The 22,494-nt window shown below is 29.8% G+C and overlaps 1 protein-coding gene across 6 annotated transcripts in view; it reads left to right on the forward strand.

Annotated features, from left to right (window-relative positions):
- Ca-beta (Ca2+-channel-protein-beta-subunit) overlaps window positions 1–22,494 on the forward strand; it is a 192,618-nt gene that overhangs the window by 108,482 nt on the left and 61,642 nt on the right. For all 6 annotated transcript variants that reach the window (XM_067277081.1, XM_067277080.1, XM_067277083.1 and 3 more), the window contains one exon: window positions 17,080–17,196. In XM_067277081.1, the coding sequence (XP_067133182.1) occupies window positions 17,080–17,196 (117 nt within the window). The remainder of the gene's footprint in view (window positions 1–17,079; window positions 17,197–22,494) is intronic.

Here is a 22,494-nt window from a genome sequence, read left to right on the forward strand (position 1 = left end):
GAGAGTTTACAACTTCCTAACAAAATACCTCAATTCTTTGTTGCTTGTCTATATGATATTCATTTCATCATTGGGAGAAGAATTCATAGTTGATGAATGACAAGTCTATGGCGAGTTCTCAAGTCATTGTCCTTTGTGTGCTGGGGATGTCTGTTGAATCTGGCTCATAGGGAGACTGACGTCATTCTATCGTCTTGACGAGGATTCTCTGTCAAGGGATCAGGGGAATGGCGAGTGTCTTCTTTGAAGACTGGGTCAGGTCCGTTTTATGGAGGTAGAGGCACATAGAGCTCCTTCTAGCTCTAATAGTTCATTTAAAACCTCATTATGACAAAACACCCTGAAGTGTAGGTGCTTCATCCTTATATACATTTAGCATCATGTGATCAGCAGTTAGAATGACGAATCTGCAGATATGAGGTGAAGGGTTACGGAAGCGATGCAATGGTGTTGTTTACTTTCCTCTCCTTTCACACTCGGATGTTATCATTTGGCAACTGAGTGTTAAAAGTCTCATCCATTGGTTGACTGAGAGCATTATTTAATCTGTAGCTTGTGCGATGTTTAAATAACAATCACGACGGATGTTTTATAAAAATTTGCTTATAAGTTAATTGAGATTCGAGGGTTGGATGTCACGCCCATCTTTTGTTTAAGCAAGAAAGGAAGAAATTATCACAAAGGCATTAATTACATGTAGATATCGCTATTTTTGCAAGCACTTTTGACGTTTTATAATTCATCGTCCTCAGGCAGAACATAAACTCAAATAAATCTTTTGAACAAATATTTCGAATTAAAACTAACAGTATTTAGTCCTTTAGAACAAACCAAATTTAAAATAAAAATGTAAAGAATTTGAATTAAGGTGCGCGTGATGACAATGCGCATGCTCCAGGTTGTGTTGAATAGATGCCGAAAGCAGAACTAGAGATGATGTTTTAATCTTATATACGGGCTTACCCACATTGCAGGCAACTCAAGCGTGGGGGAGTTGCACAGATTTAATAATACAGTAAGGAGGGCCTCCCAAACATACACCAGACTCCTCTGATCACAATACCTGAGCATCATCACACGGTCCCAAAGCAGGGTGTGTTGATGTTATAACACCATCCTTGCCAGCTCAGTATCGCACCTGCTTGTCCTGATGGAATGTTGGTGTTCGGAGATGTGGCAAGATAACATTCTAGTTGTCACTCCTATGTAGTGAGTGCGAATGCCAGATGTGTTTTCTAACAGGATAGAGTATACCCCAGACTTTCTCTAGTATGGAGGCAGCATCCCTGTTGTTGCATAGAAGCCTCCTGAGACTTGGTCGCGGGGTGACCGGTAGAAATAACTCATGTCTAAACATGCGGCAAATGTGTGCAGTAATGCAGCCACAGAACAGTACTGACGGACGAACTATTGTGCATTCCTTAGGAATGTGTAGTGGTGGCAGAAAAAGAGATCTTTTAACCTTGTTCAAAATATACTTATATTTGGAAATGGTATAACCTGCCGCATTTACTGCTGAGCAAATGGCAGTAAGTTCAACATCGGTAGCGGTTTGTGTGAAAGGCAACAGAAAGGCCCTTCTAATTAAAGAGGCTATAGTGCATTAATGTAGTGCTGCGGATGGTATGCAGTGGCAGGGATTAAAGGGGGTATGTTGTTAAGCTTATGGAACACGGAGTACATTATACCTCCCTTGGACTTGGAGATGTTTATATCTAAAAATGCAATCTTTCCCCCATTTTCTTTTTCCCAGGTAAAGTCAATAGAGGAGGGTTGACTGAGAGCATTATTTAATCTGTAGCTTGTGCGATGTTTAAATAACAATCACGACAGATGTTTTATAAAAATTTGCTATAAATTCATTAAAAAGTATTTGGGGACAAAGAAACCCTCCTCTGTGTCTTGCCACGCTAAGAGAATGTCATCAACGTATCTCAGATATACTAGCGGGTATGCTATCGTAAGAGAGAAGGTAAAAACCCTTTGCTCAACATGCCTCGTGAGTAATTCCACTAGTATGGCAGACAGTAGTGAGCCCATTGGGACCCCCTGTTTTTGCAGGTATATTTTCCTCTTGAACTGAAAGTAATTAAGTTCAGTAACTAAAAGTAAAGCCTCGTGTATCTCTAAAACTTGTTGCATTGAAAAACACTCCTTGATGAGTAGAGTATTGGCAAGCATAACTGCCTCAAACTGAAGTATGGAGGGGTAGAGAACAACAACATCCATTTTGAAAAACTGTACCTATTAGGGGACAATTTATCTAGTGCAGCTGATAAAGATGCTTTGCCATGATGAAGGAAGATGTAACAAGGGGGGAGGAGGAAGGAGTCCACTTAGGAGCTTGACAAGTGTCTTTTCAAGGTGGTAGGTAGGGTAGATCCTTTTGTTAACCAGTGGTCTCAGTGGCCAGCCCCTTTTGTGTGTTTTGACCTCAAAGAAGAGTCTGGGACATGCTACATTGGACGGAGGTTCCAAGCATCCGAGAAAAAGAGCAGATACACTCAGAAGTGATATTCTTCTCTATCGACTTTACCTGGGAAAAAGAAAATGGGGGAAAGATTGCATTTTTAGATATAAACATCTCCAAGTCCAAGGGAGGTATAATGTACTCCGTGTTCCATAAGCTTAACAACATACCCCCTTTAATCCCTGCCACTGCATACCATCCGCAGCACTACATTAATGCACTATAGCCTCTTTAATTAGAAGGGCCTTTCTGTTGCCTTTCACACAAACCGCTACCGATGTTGAACTTACTGCCATTTGCTCAGCAGTAAATGCGGCAGGTTATACCATTTCCAAATATAAGTATATTTTGAACAAGGTTAAAAGATCTCTTTTTCTGCCACCACTACACATTCCTAAGGAATGCACAATAGTTCGTCCGTCAGTACTGTTCTGTGGCTGCATTACTGCACACATTTGCCGCATGTTTAGACATGAGTTATTTCTACCGGTCACCCCGCGACCAAGTCTCAGGAGGCTTCTATGCAACAACAGGGATGCTGCCTCCATACTAGAGAAAGTCTGGGGTATACTCTATCCTGTTAGAAAACACATCTGGCATTCGCACTCACTACATAGGAGTGACAACTAGAATGTTATCTTGCCACATCTCCGAACACCAACATTCCATCAGGACAAGCAGGTGCGATACTGAGCTGGCAAGGATGGTGTTATAACATCAACACACCCTGCTTTGGGACCGTGTGATGATGCTCAGGTATTGTGATCAGAGGAGTCTGGTGTATGTTTGGGAGGCCCTCCTTACTGTATTATTAAATCTGTGCAACTCCCCCACGCTTGAGTTGCCTGCAATGTGGGTAAGCCCGTATATAAGATTAAAACATCATCTCTAGTTCTGCTTTCGGCATCTATTCAACACAACCTGGAGCATGCGCATTGTCATCACGCGCACCTTAATTCAAATTCTTTACATTTTTATTTTAAATTTGGTTTGTTCTAAAGGACTAAATACTGTTAGTTTTAATTCGAAATATTTGTTCAAAAGATTTATTTGAGTTTATGTTCTGCCTGAGGACGATGAATTATAAAATGTCAAAAATGCTTGCATAAATAGCAATATCTACACGTAATTAACATTTTTCTGATAATTTCTTCCTTTCTTACTTAAAAATGGATTTTAATAGCCCTAAAATCATGGATCTCACAGTAACCTGGAGAATAACTTTCTATTTTGGCAAAAAAAAAATGTGTTTGGCAAATGGGCTGGCTATAAAAATGTCAGAGTGACCTCTAATTCTGAGTATTCTGTAACATAACCAGTGGCGTGCCATGACATTTGATGATAGGGAAGCTGTGTTTCTGTGAGAAGCCGACTTCCAGGAGCAATCAGTTAATTGCGCATCAGTGATGATCTTGGTTCTATTCGTATTGTTTGTTCGATAAGCCAGTAAAAACCGTAGACTTCTCTAAATGTATTTTTAATATCACAATTACATTCTGAATCGCTAGCCATGATATAAGGACTAAAATTATAAATAAAAATAAAAACTTACTTGGTGAAATAAAATGTGTGGTGGATGTTCAGTACATACTTGTACCTGGTACAAAATATTCTTTAATTGTATGAATATGCTTTTAAAGAAAATTATAATTAAATATAGCTTTGTAAAGAAACGTACATAAAATTAACATAAAATCTTCTTTACATTTTAAATCTTTAAACAATCCACTTAGTCAAATAGCTCCCTACGAGTGACTAATGGATGGAATCAGAGATGGTCCTGGTAGGTGCATGCATGTGGGCTGCCAAATCCCGAGGGTGCCAGTACCGGTCAATGTCAAATGCCTCTTTTGTCGCATCACTCGTCTACCTCAAAGCACACGACAAGGTTGTTGTACATTTTAAACGTTTATTGCCATAGCTATAAAAATCTAAATATGTTAAACTTAATAGATTGTCCGTCATTTGTTTTCTAACCAATTCATTTTAGGACCAGGGTCCATGGAAATTTCCAAAATTTACAACTTTTCGGTCACTTTCATTGAACTGGAAAAATTTCTGTCTTTATTATCTGATATTACGAAGAAATCAGTCCCCACTGTACTCGGCTAGAGATTGGTTCAGTTAAGCTTTTGTGTAAGTAAAATTCCGGCTCTTTCAGCAGGGTTTTATCTACGTCCCCAATTCCTTAATCTCTTAATTATTTAATTACTTCTAAAGTAGAAATAAGTTGAAACCAATTACTTTGTACCTGAATATTTGTAGTCTTGGGAAAAAAGTTGAAAGACAAATTTTTATGACAATGGATATATAAATCCTAAATTTAAGGAAAATAAATTCTGGAGCGTTTTTGTACCTTGTGTGTCTCATTCATTAAATTTGGTTGTAAATGATGCTACCAAAGTAACAGTTAATTTTTTAACATTGTACAAGAATTGTACATGTTTTTTTCTACATACCCTTATAGATAGGACATACGAAATCGTAATATCACTGGTTTAACATTGAAATCTGTAAGTAATATAAGATGGGAGAGCAGAATAAAAATATCAAATATTTTAATGGATTTTTTTAAACTGTCAACTATACAGAACTATTATAAAAACATCATAACCCAACCGATAAGAATTTAGTGGTAAGTTATAAATCTACTCATGATTCACATAATCGGGCAAGGTGGTCAAATATCTAGCAGGCAGGCGACTAACAGCCTAGGACTGGTCCTGGATAGAATTGGAAGCGTTATATGTGTGTAGCTTCCACCAGCTAAACCGGATGAGGTTGGTGCTTTGTAAAACACATGCGCCAATGAGTATAATCTGGCTGTTTGGAAGCTGACAGTACAGTGCTTCCATTCTGCCACTAATATTTGAATATACAATAGCAATCTTAATCTACAATAGCAATATCGTTTTTTTCACATGTAGTATAGAAATTTGTAATAAGATACATAATGCGATTATAATAAAATATTAATTTTAATTAATTGAAAATAATCGCACAATATATATTTATGTTTTAGAAAATACAAGGGAAGCGGCACTTCCACTGCTTCCAATGACAGCATGCCACTGAATATAACTTAAGTTCAGGTCATTCCAAAATGCACTTCCATATTCAAGATAATTGATGAAACAGTTTTTATTCAGTAATACAAGAAAAAAAATTTTGTTTTTCTTTACAGACTTTTTTCATCTAATATTGAGCATAGAACTTCCACAGATTTCAAAACACAAATGAAACGTTCTTTCTTTTTAATCCATTGACATCTCATTTTCAAATGTTCTACTGAAAAAACATTACATTTTCACAGTCACACAAAACAAAAATTAAATACAAATATAACTTATTTAAATTTACTGTGTGTGTATTTTTTGTATTTTTTGTATTTGAGAACTTCATTAAATTTCCAATTATATTTTTGGACTAAATCAATCATAAACATTTTGAATTTCACTCTTCCATTTGGAATCTCATATTGCTATATGGTATAATTACCAACTTTTGAAAAATTTAAAATTTTCCTACCAAAAATTTACTGAAAAATTCAGAGAAAAATTTTCGTAAATTTTATATGTGGATAATTTGAATTGTCAAAATTAATATAATTCTAACTGGATATCATAAAATAAAACAACCATACACCTCCAGCAAATATGTTTTAATTACAAACATTTTTTGATAATTTTGAATTTTGAACAAGCATCCTTAGGTAACTAGACACAAAATAGAGTAACTGTTAAAATAACACAAAAATATAACACAATTCAAAATGTAGAATAATAATGTGAATATTTTAAAATGAAATATAAAAACATGTTTGTTGTTGAATTTTACAGAAAACATAGAACACATTTAAATTAATTTTATAACAATTTCAAATAAGACTTTACAGCCATTATAATATGCCTTCACATGCATGACATCTTTCCACAGCAATATTAGCTTAGGGAATCTCATACTATGATCATCAAGAGTGGAAATACTTTGAACATCTTTTACATTGATGCATCTGGAGCATTTTGTTGCTTTATATATCTCTAATGCCCCCATTTCTTTAATTCTGAAAGATTATGGCAAGACATATTACTTATGCCACCTGTATCTCTGGTTTCATAAAAAATGCAGCTAAGCCTGTCACATACTGACTTTTCTTAATGGACCACTCATGCTCTTTGAGCTTGGATTGGAGTGACTTTGATGTGGCTCCCACATATTCTAAATCTAACCTGAAATGCATGTAGACTAATGTATAAGTTCAGGAAGTGCACTTCTCATCTGCTTTTTTATTCCAATTAAAAGATAATCTTCTACACCTTAGCTGCTGAGTAGACAGATTGATACTGGGATTTATAAAAAGATGGAATTATATCCATTCTAAATACTATCTTGGTGGATTCATTCAAGTTTAATATTTCTGCATTCCCATCAGGCCTGTAAACATTGCTCTAGCCTGATCGACACACAAAGAATGGGAGTATATAAAAAGCATTGCTATACAACACAGATCCCCATTGGCATGATTGAATAGTTGATCAATAAGTACTCCACAGATATCCAATACACCAACAGACTAGGAACATAAACTATATCAAGGTGAATAATTTTATCCAGGCATTGAAAGGAATATATACAACAGGAAATTATCTCAGCTGCTAAGATTCAGCAATGCTACAGAAAGAATCCAACTGTTTAGGAATAATAATAGATCTGTAAACCAGTATAAAACTCCATCTGTATTCTCCTTAATTATCACCATTTTGGGTTAGATTTGGAATATGTGGGTGTCAAATCAAGGTCATTTCAAGCCATGCTTAAAGAGCATGAGTGATCCATTAAGAAAAGATGGCTTGTGACTGAATATTCTATGGAGCCAGTGGTGCAACTCATATGTCCTGCCCATAATATTTCAGAACTAAAAGGAATGGAGACTTTAGAGACACATAAAGCCATGAAACGCTCCAGACGCATCAATGCAAAGGATATTTTTGTAAAAGATTTATTGCTGATTAATGTCATTGTTTTTAAATTTAGATTTCATAACCAATAATTATTATTAACCAACATGGTAACTGAACTCAAAACCAAACCACAATTGATTATCTGAGGCAGTATTTATTTTAAAAAGAATTGAACTTTGGAAAGATGTTGCTATCTGCAGAAACTAATAATTATTAAGAGAAAACTATTAAAGCATTTATTAGTTTAAAATAAAAAGAGAGAATTTTTTATTTTATTCAAGTAATTCCTGATAGTGACTGTGTTATAACTTGAGATTCTACAAATGAGGGGCAAGAGTTTATTGCACCTCAACCTAAAAGATTCATTATGCATCCATAAATTTATAAATTAGTATCAGTTGAGAACTGAAATCAAGTTAATTGTGTGTTTAGTCTTAGATGATCTCAACTTCTAAACAGTTTTTTTTTTATTATAATTAAGTAAAACTAACATTTTTATAATAAATAATACAAACTTTTAAAATCCAACACAAGCTATTTTCCAAAGTAACATTTCCAAGCTAGTTAATAGCTCTTCATCAGGTTTAAACTTAAATACAACTGCAGGGCATTTGAATGAATTTAGTTAAATTAATTTGAATGCCCATAAGTTTCAAACATTGCCATTCCTTTCTTGGATTTGTTTAAACCTGATGAAGAACTCAGAAACATTAGTTTGAGAATTAGTTTGTGATAGATATTAAGAAGTTATGTTATTCATTGTAGAAATTTATCCAGTTAGAAAATTTTTGTTAGTAATTTTATTTCAGATTTAAAATGAATTATTTTCAAAACAAAAATGAATTTTCTTTAAAATGAATATTAATTCTTTTTATCCTTTTATCCTTCCTTTTTACATTTGTGTTTTAGTTCATTTTTATTAAGTTTTATATTGAATAATTATTTTATATAAATGATTGTTTAAGAATTGAAAAATCAGCTAAATCACTATATAGTATTTATAAGGATTTGTTTTTTTTTTTTTTTGGAAATTAATAAAAGTGTTTATCATCACAAAAATTTTCAAAGTAGTAATCTAATGTTATCATTAACATATATTTTAAAATATATCTGTAAACAATTTATTTTAAAGAATTCTTTAGTTTGATTTATAGTTTTTCATGGAAAGAACATAATCATTTCTAAAAGCTGTAAAATGTCAACTATGTTTATATTCATATTCATCCTGTAATTTATTGAAAGTTGATTAATTCAAAATTATTTTATATGTATCTAACAGATTGATTCAGATTAAGTTAAGGGTACATAAATTATTTTTCATAATTAATTTACTTGTAATTTTTTTATTTTTAAATTTTTGATATAAATATTAAACTTAAATGACATACTCTTGCCAACTCTTTACAATTTGATAACAGAAATTAATAAAATGGTTTAAATAGATAAAGAAATAAATTATTTAACCAATAAATATTTTTTAAAATGTTTCAAGCTTGTTGGCATTTGCTTCAGATTGTATCACTTTAAATTGAATATTTTATCTACAGTTCTTTAAAGCTATCATAATTCTGTGCATAACTTGTGACAATATGTGTTGTGCAAAAAATTGCTAGAATAGAAAAATCCTTTACATATCCTGCCCATTGTACACTCCATGTTTTTGCAACAACTGTTGAAAATATGACATTTGCTGGTATGCGGTTTAGAAGGCACTATCTCAAATATTAAAATGTTTGTCTTTATGTTACACTTCATTACATATGTAATTATAAAATAAGTAAAATGAAAAATCAGAATACTGAGTGTTTTCTAAACTTAATGTGTTGAACATACAAATGCCTATCAAATGACAACATTTCTTATGTGTATGTCTCTTTAATCTAGATAATAAATTCCAGTAGACTGACTATCTTACAGCTTCAAGGTCAGAACATTATTTACTGAGGTATCAGGTTACATATGCATTTCGGGCTTATTTTGTTTCTAAGTCCCTTTTCAGTGCTATATTACAAGAAAATTGAGAAATATTAGAAACACAACATAATATGATTTGTTTAAATCATATCTAATTACAAACTTTTTTAACATACCCCAAAGGAGTGATCTAAGGCATGTTTACATAAATCTTTCCTTCCACACATGTATAACACAAAAGTGCCATATAGATCAGGTAAACATTCCTTATTGAATAAATAATATAAATAACATTGGAAAAAAACACGTAGTAAAAATTGGTGTAAATATATTTTTATATAAAAAAATAATAATAAAAAACAAATCTTTTTTACCATTTTAAATCATCAGCACAGTTCAAGTGGGCGTGTATCTTATTCACATTAAAATTCTAAAAAACTTTTTAAAGTTTCCAACAACCTTTATATCTCACAACAGTGGGATAATCACTATTACAATTTAGGTTGCTTATAAATCAATCACAATGCAAGACTAATATTAATTATTTTCACACAATCATATGATGTACTGTACAATACTGCACACAACTGACCACTACAGAAAATGTTTTTGCTGTGGTGCCCTCTACTAGGCTGTACCATTGTTGATCAATTTGCATACCGTTCGAGATGTTAATTAGATTTTTTCCAGAATATTTCATGATTTCAATGTGTTCTTTAAATTTACGTTTATAAGTGTTTATTTCGGAATGGAGAATTTCTATATTATTCTATTAATCTGGCAGTTACTGTCTTTTATATGATTAAACCAAGGGGAATTGCTATATTTTAATCTTATAACGGCTTTGTGTTCTTTAATATGTAAATCTAAAATTCGGTCTGTTTTGCCTATATAATCTTTAGGGGTTTGACAATCACAATTAATCCTATATACTACACCTGTTTGAGTTTATTTATAGTATTATTATGTTTTCTTTCCCGTGGAATTATTAACACTATGTGAAATCTTGTTGGACAAATAGACAGCTACCAAATTACAGAAAATTGTGGACAACATTTCTTTTATCATATTGCATTATTTGTCTCATTTATCAATTAATAATAATAATATATAGTAAAATATAATAATTGTTAAAATAAACTCAGAAAAAATTATATAGAAAATAATTTTAATGTTCATAATATTCAATGACATGGATTTGAGAATCAATCACTCAGCTTTTATTCAGATAGACATTTATTAGTGAAAGTGAAAGCAGAATGCAAAAAGTGATTTATTTTGAAAAAACAAGAATAGAAAAATGGCAATTGATAACCAGGGCCAAATTTTCTAAATAGGCACAGTAGGTGTGGCAGATTTTGAGTGGCAGAAAAATTGGTAGTCATAGTGTAAGAATTTCACAAGAAAAAGTAAATAATTCCAAATATTGTAGTATTTATAATTAATTATTAAGTCATTTACTGAAATAATGATTTAAACAATCTAATTATATCAGATAAGGCTTTGATCATTTATTATGCAAACATATATCAATATTCATGATGTAATTTTTAATAGAAATAAAGTGTACCATTTACATTAATTGTACCACTTAGTAAAATGTTTCAGCCTTATACTAGCCCGATAGAATTTCGGCATTTGGTTGGTATTTTAATAATAGCTTTAATATATCGGGTTTAATGATGATGTTTAAAATGTTTTATTTTCATATTTTAAAAAGTGTACTAAATTTAGTACACTTTCATATAATATTTCATAAAGTTCAATTTAGTGTCAGAAGCATTTATATTTATATCACATAATGTGGCATACACATTGGTATACAGTGGCAAAAGGGCTAAATCTGGCCATACTGATAACAGCAAATTGTGTTTTATGCTTGTTTCATGTATTAATTATTATAATCGTAAGGAAATAATTAGAAAATCTTTATAACTACTGTGCTTAAATATTTCTTTTTTTTTTATCTTTAGAAAATTTGCCATTACAATTACTATAATTTTGGGTACTGGGGTTTCAATTTTCTATGAGTATACACTTTTGTGGGTTGTCCCACAACAGTGAATACCCATAGAAAATTTCAAGAACAACTTAATGAACCATCAAACACTTTCTATTACTGAGAAATGTTTATTAAATGAAACACTAATGTTTTCAGCCTAATAAAAGAACACTTTGTATAATCCACCTCATCATATACTCCACACTTACAGGGTATGGAGTATATGATGAGGTGGATTATTCATACTAAACTGCATACTGGTAATTATCTTAATTATATGAATCAAGATAATTACCAGTATGCAGTTTAGAAGTTGCCATCTTAAGAATTAAAATATTACTTTTTATGTTTCACTTTTTGTTAAAAAATCATTGTAAATATACATAAACAACCAAGCCTAATTATTGTATGATAATCATATTAATCTCTAGATTATTTGGACTATAGTTTGGCTAACTATTAATAATTAATATAAAGTAATTTTTCAAAAGGTAGACAAGTTAGACCTCTGGTCTAGTATATTTTTGCATGACCATTTCGATACAAAAAACTTTCTCCAATAATTTGTCATTATCATTTGACATTAATGTTACTTAATGCCAATGTTATTGTAACAGCAATATGTATCAATATATTGTCCTGCCACATTTGTAGGACATGCTATTTATTAATGATTATCTGACACATGTTGGGGCAGTTTAGCAAAACCTTAATTCCTGAGAGTGGACTGAAGTCCAAAAGCACTTGGATGTTTCTGTGTTAAATATTGCACTCTAATAAAGTAGTAGTTTTTGATTTATGATTGTGACTTTTGAAGTGCTAATGAATTTTTAGATTTAAAAGTTTCATGAACACTTTAATTCATTAATCAAAACATAAAATTGTTAAATGATATGTAACCAGTAAAATTGTGAGGCACTTTTTTTTGTTTTTAAATCATTGTGAAGTTTTACATTATAGTTTGTGGGTGTTGAACAAGAACAGAAAAAAATCTGAACAATCTAGAATTTTGTATACCAAAGAGACATACAATGCAATGTTTGACATTGTATCATAGAATACTTTCAGACTGCTTCTGATAAGATTTAAAAATTGACTAGATGTTTGTTTATGCACTCAATTATCTGAAAAATTGATGTAATAAACCAACAATGGGGGTTTGACTTTGCATTAATGTAAAAAAGTTTTGTGCTTTCATAGATGAGGGAGGATGGGCATTTCAATGTTAATGAATTCAGCTAATATAAATTTTGTTTATACAAAGTGTCAATTTTTAAGTTTCTTTGACTTTGTAACAGTGTTTGACTATAATTTGTTTTGAGATCTCTAAATCAGTTTTAGTTGCAATGATCATAAATTAATCTAAGATCACTATTGCTGATTTGGTGGTATTTTAACTTTAAATTTCAAAAATGTTTTTGTATTTTTCATTAGAATTATATACAAATAACTTTTGTATTATCAACTTTTTAAAAATTATTTCTTTATTTAGTATCGACACTTAATGATTTTTTGTTAACTGTTTATTATTTAATGATCATTATTTTTATTTGAACATGTATATTCAATTGTTTGTAGTTAAGATATATCAAATTTGTATTAGTAAGCTAATGTTATGTTTTATTTTATGTACCTATGTGGACCTGAAGATCATATGTAAGAGATCAAAAGTACTTCTGCTTGAAATTATATGCCAGTTATTAAGATTGTTTATTATAATTCATTAGTGGTTCTAATAACAAAAAAATCAAAATAGATATTTATTATATCTTGATTCCTTTTAACTTATTTTAACCATAGAACACAAAGCATTGTCATTTTTACGACATGGTTTGGTAATTTTTATTTTTCTACTTTTTTGTACCACCTTGCTATTGTTTGTAGTACCTTCCTACACTATTTCCAGGATTGTCCTAACAAGTGCAGATTCTTGATATTGTTTTTGTTTGTGAATAATTGAAACTGTTGTTGTCAATTTTAAAAAACTTTATGACTATGTGTGATGCTTAGAATAAGGATAGTCATATTTATATTTTGTATATATGTGAATTTTGTCTTTATATGGCATAATTCATGTAGTTTGTACTTGTTATTGTAGATGAGCATTGCTAGAGTGAATGATCTGGATTTTGAGAAGAAAACCTAGTAGTTTTTTGATGCAATAAAGTGTGTGAATCTAAGAATGATGCAAATATAGATGAGGAAGTAGATGACATGAAAGTTGAGGTGGTTGTGATGATTGACATAGATGTAGATGAATTTTTATTCAACATATTGACAGTGCCAATGATAGTGGGTGCACAGTATATCAGCAGCAGCCTAAGCATGAGTACATGAGACTGGAAATCAAATGTTCTGAAGAGAGTTCAGAAAGTCAAAGTAGATAACTGAAAACCTTCTGTCTGTTTCAGAAAATCCATATACTTATTCCTTTGAAAATAATCATCACTGCTCTGCACAACCTGTTAAGTCTATCGTCTTGTTACATTCCAAGTAGAAATATTATTCATTACATTCAATTGCCTGTTGGGGACACACAAAAAATGACGAGAAATGATTTATTCATCTTTCTAAGTGAAGAGCTAATCAAATCATGGATGAAGAAGAGGCATCACATACCTTGCAAACACAATTGCACCTCTACATAGAAAATATTTTATAGAAAAATCCTGCCATTTCTAGGGAGAATCCAACACCTGAAAATGAAATAGCAATTTGTCACATCTATCATTGGAATAAAAACTATTTTACTATTACATATTGCAGCCAGTGCTACCACATATACTGCAAGGAACATCATGGAAATCAATGTGTTAATTGCTGAAAATAAATTTTATAATAATAATTTAATGTCTGAAATTGTATCAAAATTAGTATATTTCATCACATAATCATTATATTATTGTTAATTAGTATTCTGACATGAAACTAACTAATAAAATGAACGGTCATAAAATTTACGAAGCTTTCTGTTCCTATATTAATGATTTATGCTTTGTGATCTAGGTTAATATAAAAGATAAAAACCAGTTGGTTTTAGGTACAAATTTTATTATTTATTAAGAACTTTTTCATTTCTTCTTCTTCAGTGTATGATGAATCCTATAAATTAAATCAAGCTTTAAAAAGACAAAAAAATTTTTTACCATATATACTGTATATATATATATATAACTTATTTACTTACTAGATTCAGATTGGAGTTATTAACTGAAAATTGTAATGCATAATTCATATTTGATACAGTGGGTGATCAGTTTGAACTACAAACAAATTGGATAACGAACACTTTCCCTGAAAGATTTTTATGTTCAGACAACAAACACCTGACAGAACAAACATAAGAAGTGACGATGCATTTAAGATTTGTAAAACTATATTTTACTGGTATCTATGAATGGTTTATGGAATGAGACTCACAGTTGTATACATAACTTTTTTTTACACTGGTTGATTTCTGTTCTGTGAATTTTTGTAAGTGCTTTTCTGAACTTTTTATTTTAAAAAACTGATAATATTATGGGGCCTAAAAAGAGTGGGGTGTCAAGGGCTGCGCTCACTATAGAAAGCAAGCAAGAAATAATAGCCAAGATAGATAGTGGGTAGATGAGGTCTGGTGTTGCTAGGAAGTATGGCTTTAACAGGTCTGCAGTAGGTACAATCTTAGCTAAGAAAGATATAATTAAAAAGATTAAGTTCCTTTTATACATTTTACAGATTTGCAAAATATTTTTAATATCAAATAGTTAACCACATGTCAGACAATTTTTCATGTTGGTGCAAATCTGCTATAATTGATAAAGAATTAGAAATAGCTATGTTTATTTTTAAAATTTGTAAGAATACAATAGACCAGGATTTTGAAAAACTGAGTTCTAACACTTTAGCGGATTGCAAACTAAATATTTGTTGCAATCAAATAGATTGCAACAATAAAAATAATGCACAAAATAATAAATGCAGAAAAAATAATGCACAAAAAATAAGCAAAGGGATGTCTTACTAAAAAATAGATATATACAATTCAATTAAATATGTACCATCCATAACAAATATACATATGTCACATACAAATGTAGATATAAATTTGGGTCATTAATAAATAAAGAAACATAATTCAGAGTTTATGCTTTTGATAGGTATACTGAGTTGTAATACAAAATGCAGCTCCTGCAGTGAGTCACAATTAAAAAAAAAGTTAAAAAATGATACAATAGACAGTTTTTTAAAAATTAATAATGATAGAATAGGAAGAAGATTAACAGTACCAACTTTTCTTGTAGGTTACTCCATTGTTTTAAAAAAAATTTGTGTCCAAAAAAGTTCTGTTTACAGGACTTTTCAGCACATGGATTTTTTTGAGTTGTTTATTTACTTTTACAGATTTTAAAAATAATTATACATTTTTGGCTTTAGCAATTACTTAGCTTTTTTTATAGTTGTTTTCAATTTTTGTCTTTCAAATATTTTACTATTATATCAATATAATGGTGAAATTATTAATTTACATGTAATGATTAATATTCCTAGAGAATTATCTCAGATACAGAAATATTTTCTGCACCTAATCTCTAGGAATTAATGTTCAATTATTTATGATAAGCTGTTGATTTTGTGACTTTTTTAAACTTTCTTTTGAATAATATGAATTGTTTTTCATCTGCTTGTTTGTTTTATTTATGTATTTTACTAATAAAATTATTTTTTGCTTATTCTAAAATTAACATATCTTATATTGCAAGACATTAAGAAAAATAAAACTCAAGCAAAGTTTACAGATGAATGGATTTTTCAAAAATCAAGTAAAAATGAGTTGAAAAATCATTTTACTTTAATATAAATTATTTTGTTGATGTTGGCTGTTATGATCAGCACACATCAGACAGATAGCTTCAAAAAGAAAATTATCATTAGCAAAATGATGATTTCAAATATTTCATTATTTTAAACACACACAACCAAACCAATACCAGCAACTATATAATTAATAAATAAAGAAAATATTTACTAATGTTTTCGTCTATTTAAAATAGACATCATCAGGTATATATCACAGAACAAAAATGGCTACATATTTCATTATTGTATTTGTAGGAAACAAAGCTTTTTACAATTAAATAAAAAATTTCAAATCAAATTATCTTTTTTTGTTTTCAACAGTTCAAATCTATCAAACTGGTTTTTGTGAATAAATAGCATGTTACTTTTAATATATTTATTACATTCAACATAATTTAACATAAATACAATTAAATATGATAAAATATTTATGTATTAAGTATACTAAATACTTAGATTGGACATTACACCAACAATTGTATTAACACAGTTAAAAACTTCAGATAAGGAGGTGTTAAAGTAATTAAAAGAAATATTTTATTAGTGAAAGCTTCAGTTAAGGAGATGTTAAAGTAATTAAAAGAAATATTTTATTTGTGCAAATAAAGCATTTGCACAAATAAAATATTTTTTTAAATTACTTTAACATCTCCTTAACTGAAGTTTTTAATTGTGTTTATATATTAAGTGTATTCTATTAACTGAATACAATATATTTCTGGTTTGTATATATTTATTTTTGAAATTAATTGTAAGTTAATTAAAAGAAATGATAAATATATAAATTACAATAATGGTTATAATAACCATTATTGTAATTTATAAATTTACCTTTAATGTAATCATGTAATTTTACAAATTTATATGAATTCTGAAATTTTATTTAATTATAGGGTTCAGCAGATTCCAATTATAGTCAGCCCTCATCTGATCTTTCACTTGATGAAGAAAGAGAAGCTCTTCGTCGCGAAACTGAAAGACAAGCTTTGGCACAGTTAGAAAAAGCAAGGGCAAGTATAATAAATAAGTGAAATTTATTGAATAAGATGGATTTAAAGACTATTTTAGTAGAGATAATTAATACAAAAACTTTTGAACTGTAAGAGTTTATAACAGATAGATTATACAAGTGAGAGCCAGTAGACTAAGTGTGCATTGTGCACTGATTGCAGCCAACACTTTAAAAAAAAAATATTTGCATATATAATGAACTCTCATTAATTCAAGTTCCATGGGACTAAGAAGAAATTTGAATTATTCAATGTTTAACCTGTTGATGAATGGGTTTACTGGTGGTAGAGTCAGACCATTTGTAAACTAGGTACAGTTTGTTTTCTGTCCAGACAAAACTAAAAATTGAGTCAAAGCTCTGGAAAGTCAATATTATTATTTTGGGGCCAACTTCAATGATCACTTGCCACTATTACAGTATGACATTACTGCTGGCATAAAATATAATATAAAAAATAATTGTGCATGTTCATGCTTGTGACCTTTGACATTGTTGCATTGACTCCCCCACTGTATCTCAAACAAAACCATGGTCCCTATTACATTTTTAATTTCCTCATCTCATATTATGTAATATGGCAATGTTTAATCAAAAATGACCAATCAAATGTTGAGATCAAACTCAATTCTATAAACCATATTGAAGAGGATTTATTAATGCCATGCCTCAAAAATGTAACATCTACGAAAAGAATTAACCTTTTAACTTTTACTTCATATTTTTAAAATAAACTATGCAATATTTTCTTCTGATTTGACTGTGTTGAAAAACTAATTATTAAAGGGTGATAGCAAATGTGAATGACTATTAGATACTTTGCTTGTCTTTGTGCTAGAAAATTCTATGCTAAATCTTGTGAAACTTACAAAAACCATGTAAGCAAAAATTTTTTTAGACCCTGTCAATTGATGTCTGCAGTTGTCTGTAATGCTTAATGTTTGACAGTAAATATATGACTGTAGCACAATGAGACAAACTTGAAAAACATATACGTGCATACTGTGTAAAGTCCACCACACAAATTACATATATTTATGGGAGTACCTTAATAAAGTAATAAAAATTTCCAAGTGTTACAACTTTTTACAAGTAGGAAGAAGAAAAAAATCATAATATTTAGTACAACATTAAAAATTAAACATAAAAACATCATAAAATTTAAATCTATTTTACTTGTGTTTTTTAAAGCAGTTAAAGCATTGTAAAATTATATTAGAGTCCTGAGACAATGATGCTTAATATTTGAGCAGGATTCTCTTACAGAATAAAAAGAGGAAGATACATAATAGATGTGGCTAGCAAAGTCACTAGATCATTTCATAAAATTACCTTTCTCATATTTTTGTAGTAAAACATTATTTATAAATGTTTAGGGCAATTTGTTTGTTTTAATTAGTTCATACAGTCTTAAAATTTAGAATGGATGTGATGTGATGTTAATATCTATAAGGAATGACAATAGTCAAATGAATTCAAATTATCTAACTCTGAAATAATAAAAGTTTACTATAATTATTTAATAAATAGAAAGTAAAAAAATGGCATAAGTGGATATAGATACACTAAAAAACTAACATCAATACAGATTAACATATTTAATAAATACAATACTAAATGTCAAAATACGTCAAAAATTAAGTTTATTAGTACAGTAGAGCGTCGATAAGTGGAACGTCGGTAAGTGGAATGGCCGGAAAGTGGAACGATTTTCAGTCGGACTGGGTCGTGCTGAATCGAATGTTTTTGATACTAAATTTACTTCTAAAGTATAATTTTCATGTTTTTTATATTCTTTAATATATTTATTTTGTTTGTACAAAATGCAGAAATAATTTTTAACGATACGATAGCCTCGATGATTATTATAAAAATTTTCATTAGGCTTAAAATCGACGAAAATTCAACACGAAGCGACACGCAACGGAGAAAAATTCAACAGGAAGCGATACGCAACGGAGAAAAATTTGAACATCGGACAGGTTAATGTATTTTTTCGTACAAAGTCGGAAACTGGAACAAATCATTAACTGGAAGGACCCCAGTCCCCCAATTGGTTCCACTTATCGACGCTCTACTGTAATTATAATTTATTAGATATAAATAACTTCATTTAAATTATTCATTTGATATATCAGTAAAAATGCATAGGATATTTGATTCTTGATCCTTGAGTACATTAAAGAGTTGTTTTAAATTATAGTTTGAATAAATTTAGAAGTAGCAAAAACTATGGAAATAAATGTACAAATTAGTTAATTACTTGATTTTTCAGGTTATACTTAGTTCAGGTAATTAATTACTACCCAAAATACTTTAGTTTAAAATATTAAGACATATAAATACAGTATATTCTCAATAACTCAAAGTAGAAGGACAGAGAAATTTTTTAGTTAATGAAATTCTGAGTTACAAAAACTACCATTATTTTAAAGAAACATGAATATCACAAAACAAATAATATAGTTAAACTTAAATACCTCATATTTTATTATTTTTTTAGATACTTTTCAGCATCTGGATACTCATCCGGATACTCATGTTTATGCTTTACTGAAACTTCAAAATTCTCTCCTTGTTTTTCAAATGTGTAGAAAGACTACTTAATGGTATTGAATGTCAAATTCCTTTGCAATTTTTGACTTTCTTTCTTTTGCTTTCTTCTATAGTCTTTATGATGGCTATCTTTTCTACTATCAACAAAATCTTTAGTTTTCTCTTGTTTGATTTCTGTCTACTTTCAAATGAAAATGACCAAGCCAATCACAAGCAGTGAGGAAAATATTAATGTGTGATTCACCTTTTATGATGAAATTTACACAATATGAATTCTCAGTTCAAAACAAAGAAATAGATACATACAAACTCATTTGAATGGCCAATAACTCAGTAAGTTATCAAATGACAGATATCTTCATTGCATTTTCAAATCATTACATTTTTAATTTTTCAAAATATAAAAATTTTAAAGTGTTAAGATTTGATTGGTCAATTTTCATTTAAGAAAAAGATTGTTACTTTAAGTGCAGAACATTGTTAAAATTTTTAATTTTATGTCATGCAAACAAGAGCTTAGTTCTATACAATACCAATCTTTTAACTTTGTGATATTGTCCATTCTCTTGAAAATGCAAATGCACACAAAATTAGACATCATATAAAGTTTCTGGATTATAAATTTCAAGTTAGCAAGATGTGATCTCAAAAGTACCTTGACTTACAGAAGTACAAAGTGCATTGAGTCTATAGAGCAGGCATGTCAAACTCATATTATATTACAGTCCACATGATCTATTTTGTATTAAGTTGGGGCTGCATGTTTTCAATGTTCAAAAAATTAATAAAATATGATTTTTAGAATGATTACATTGTGTATTATGTATTTATTAGACTCAATGTCAAGCTCAATGTATTGTATATTATACATACATAGACATTTTATATTTCATGTTATTTTTTAAACTTAAACTATAAATATTTTATATTTTTTATAAAAAACAAAAATAAAAGTTATAATAAGAAATAAACAAAATCACAGTTTAATATTACTTTTTAGAAGATATTTGACAATGTTTTTCACAAAGCAAGTCATCAAAATTTGGTTGAATATATTGAGCTGGTGCAATTTTTAAAATTGATGATAAATGTTGATCGGTTAATCTTGACCTTTCTGGATTTTTGTTATTTTTCATTAAAGAAAATAGTTGCTCACATAAATAAGTGCTTCCGATCATAGTCAGTATATGCATAACAAACGATAACATTTTAGGAAACCGATCTACAGATAAATATGTATAAAAATCTGGAATTCCAACTTCCATACATTTTTTCTTCAGCAAATTATCACATTGGATTTCAATTAATTCCATTTATAAGTTTTCATCAACAATTTCAATATCAATATATAGAGGTGAAGTAAAAAGATGAAATTGTAATTCACAGCTTTTAAAATCAGAAAATCTTCTATCAAATTCTGTTTCTAACAATTTAATTTGGTGAGCATATTCTGTAAATTTTTATTTAGATGATTTAAGCAATAGATATTGACAGCTTTCAAAGTGAGACAAGTTTTCTTTATCTATTTGTTTTTGCCAAAGTAATCATTTTTGTTTGAAAGCGTTAATATTATCAAATAGCGTTGTAACAACATGATTTTTGCCTTGAAGCTTAAGATTAAGTTGATTAAAATGACTTGTAATATCAACTGAAAAAGCCAGGTCATTTATACATTGTCTATCTTCTAATTCAGCACATTCATAATTTTTTGTTTCCAAGAAAATTATGATTTTGTCCAGCAATTTGAAGAATTGTTTTAACACTTTATGACTCGAAAGCCATCAAACTCCTGTATAATATGGTAGATTGGCATATTCAGGGTTCCTACGCACCTGGAAAGTCAGGGAAAGTCAGGGATTTTCATTAGTTTCAGAAAAAGTCATGGAATGTCAGGGAATTTGTCAAAAATTGTCAAAAGTCAGGGAAGTTTATCGAAAATTGTCAAAAAGTCAGGGAATTTGTCTCCTTAGCTGCCTCGTTGATTTCGTTTGCTGAATATGGCTGACCAACAGTGTTTCTCAACCTTTTTTGGTCCGCGGACCGATAAAATTTGTGAAAAAAATTTTGCGGACCGGTAGTGTTTTAACAAAAAACTTTACTATATACAGTCAAACCTGTTTTTATGCGGGGGATAGGGACCGCATTAAAAAAACGCATTAAAAAAATCTCACGAAACTTCACGAATGGCTGTAAATAATAGTTTTCGCGACACAATTAAAAAATATTTTTTTTATGCAGTCAACAGGGACTGCATAAAAAAAGTCTCACATAGAAAATAACTCAAAACCGTACGAAATAGAATTTATTGACAACAGATGTCAGCACTTGACTGCATCGTCTGGTCTATCGTCTGTTTTACATATTTTTGTCCAGGTTGTGTTTTGTTGACTTAAAAAGTAAATTATTTCATTTTTTGCATATTCATGCAATAATATTACTATAATAAGTGCATTTATGCTATAATAAGTTTATTTAGCTATAATAAGTCAACGTAAGACATGACGAATCGCACGAGACTAGTCGCCAACTATACCGCACAAATTAAAAATTCGCATTAAAAAAATCGCACAAATAAAAATCACACATAAAAAGAGCGCATAAAAACAGGTTTGACTGTATTAAAGAATTACTACAGAAGTAAATTGTAAAATTATTATTATCATTTATACATTATAAAATTTTTATTTATTAAATTATCACTATTTTTTTCATATAAGAAAATTTTTAACGCAGAGCGGTAAAA

Source organism: Centruroides vittatus, unplaced genomic scaffold (assembly GCF_030686945.1).
Source record: "Centruroides vittatus isolate TY-2023 unplaced genomic scaffold, ASM3068694v2 contig_728, whole genome shotgun sequence".
Lineage (NCBI taxonomy): Eukaryota > Metazoa > Arthropoda > Arachnida > Scorpiones > Buthidae > Centruroides > Centruroides vittatus.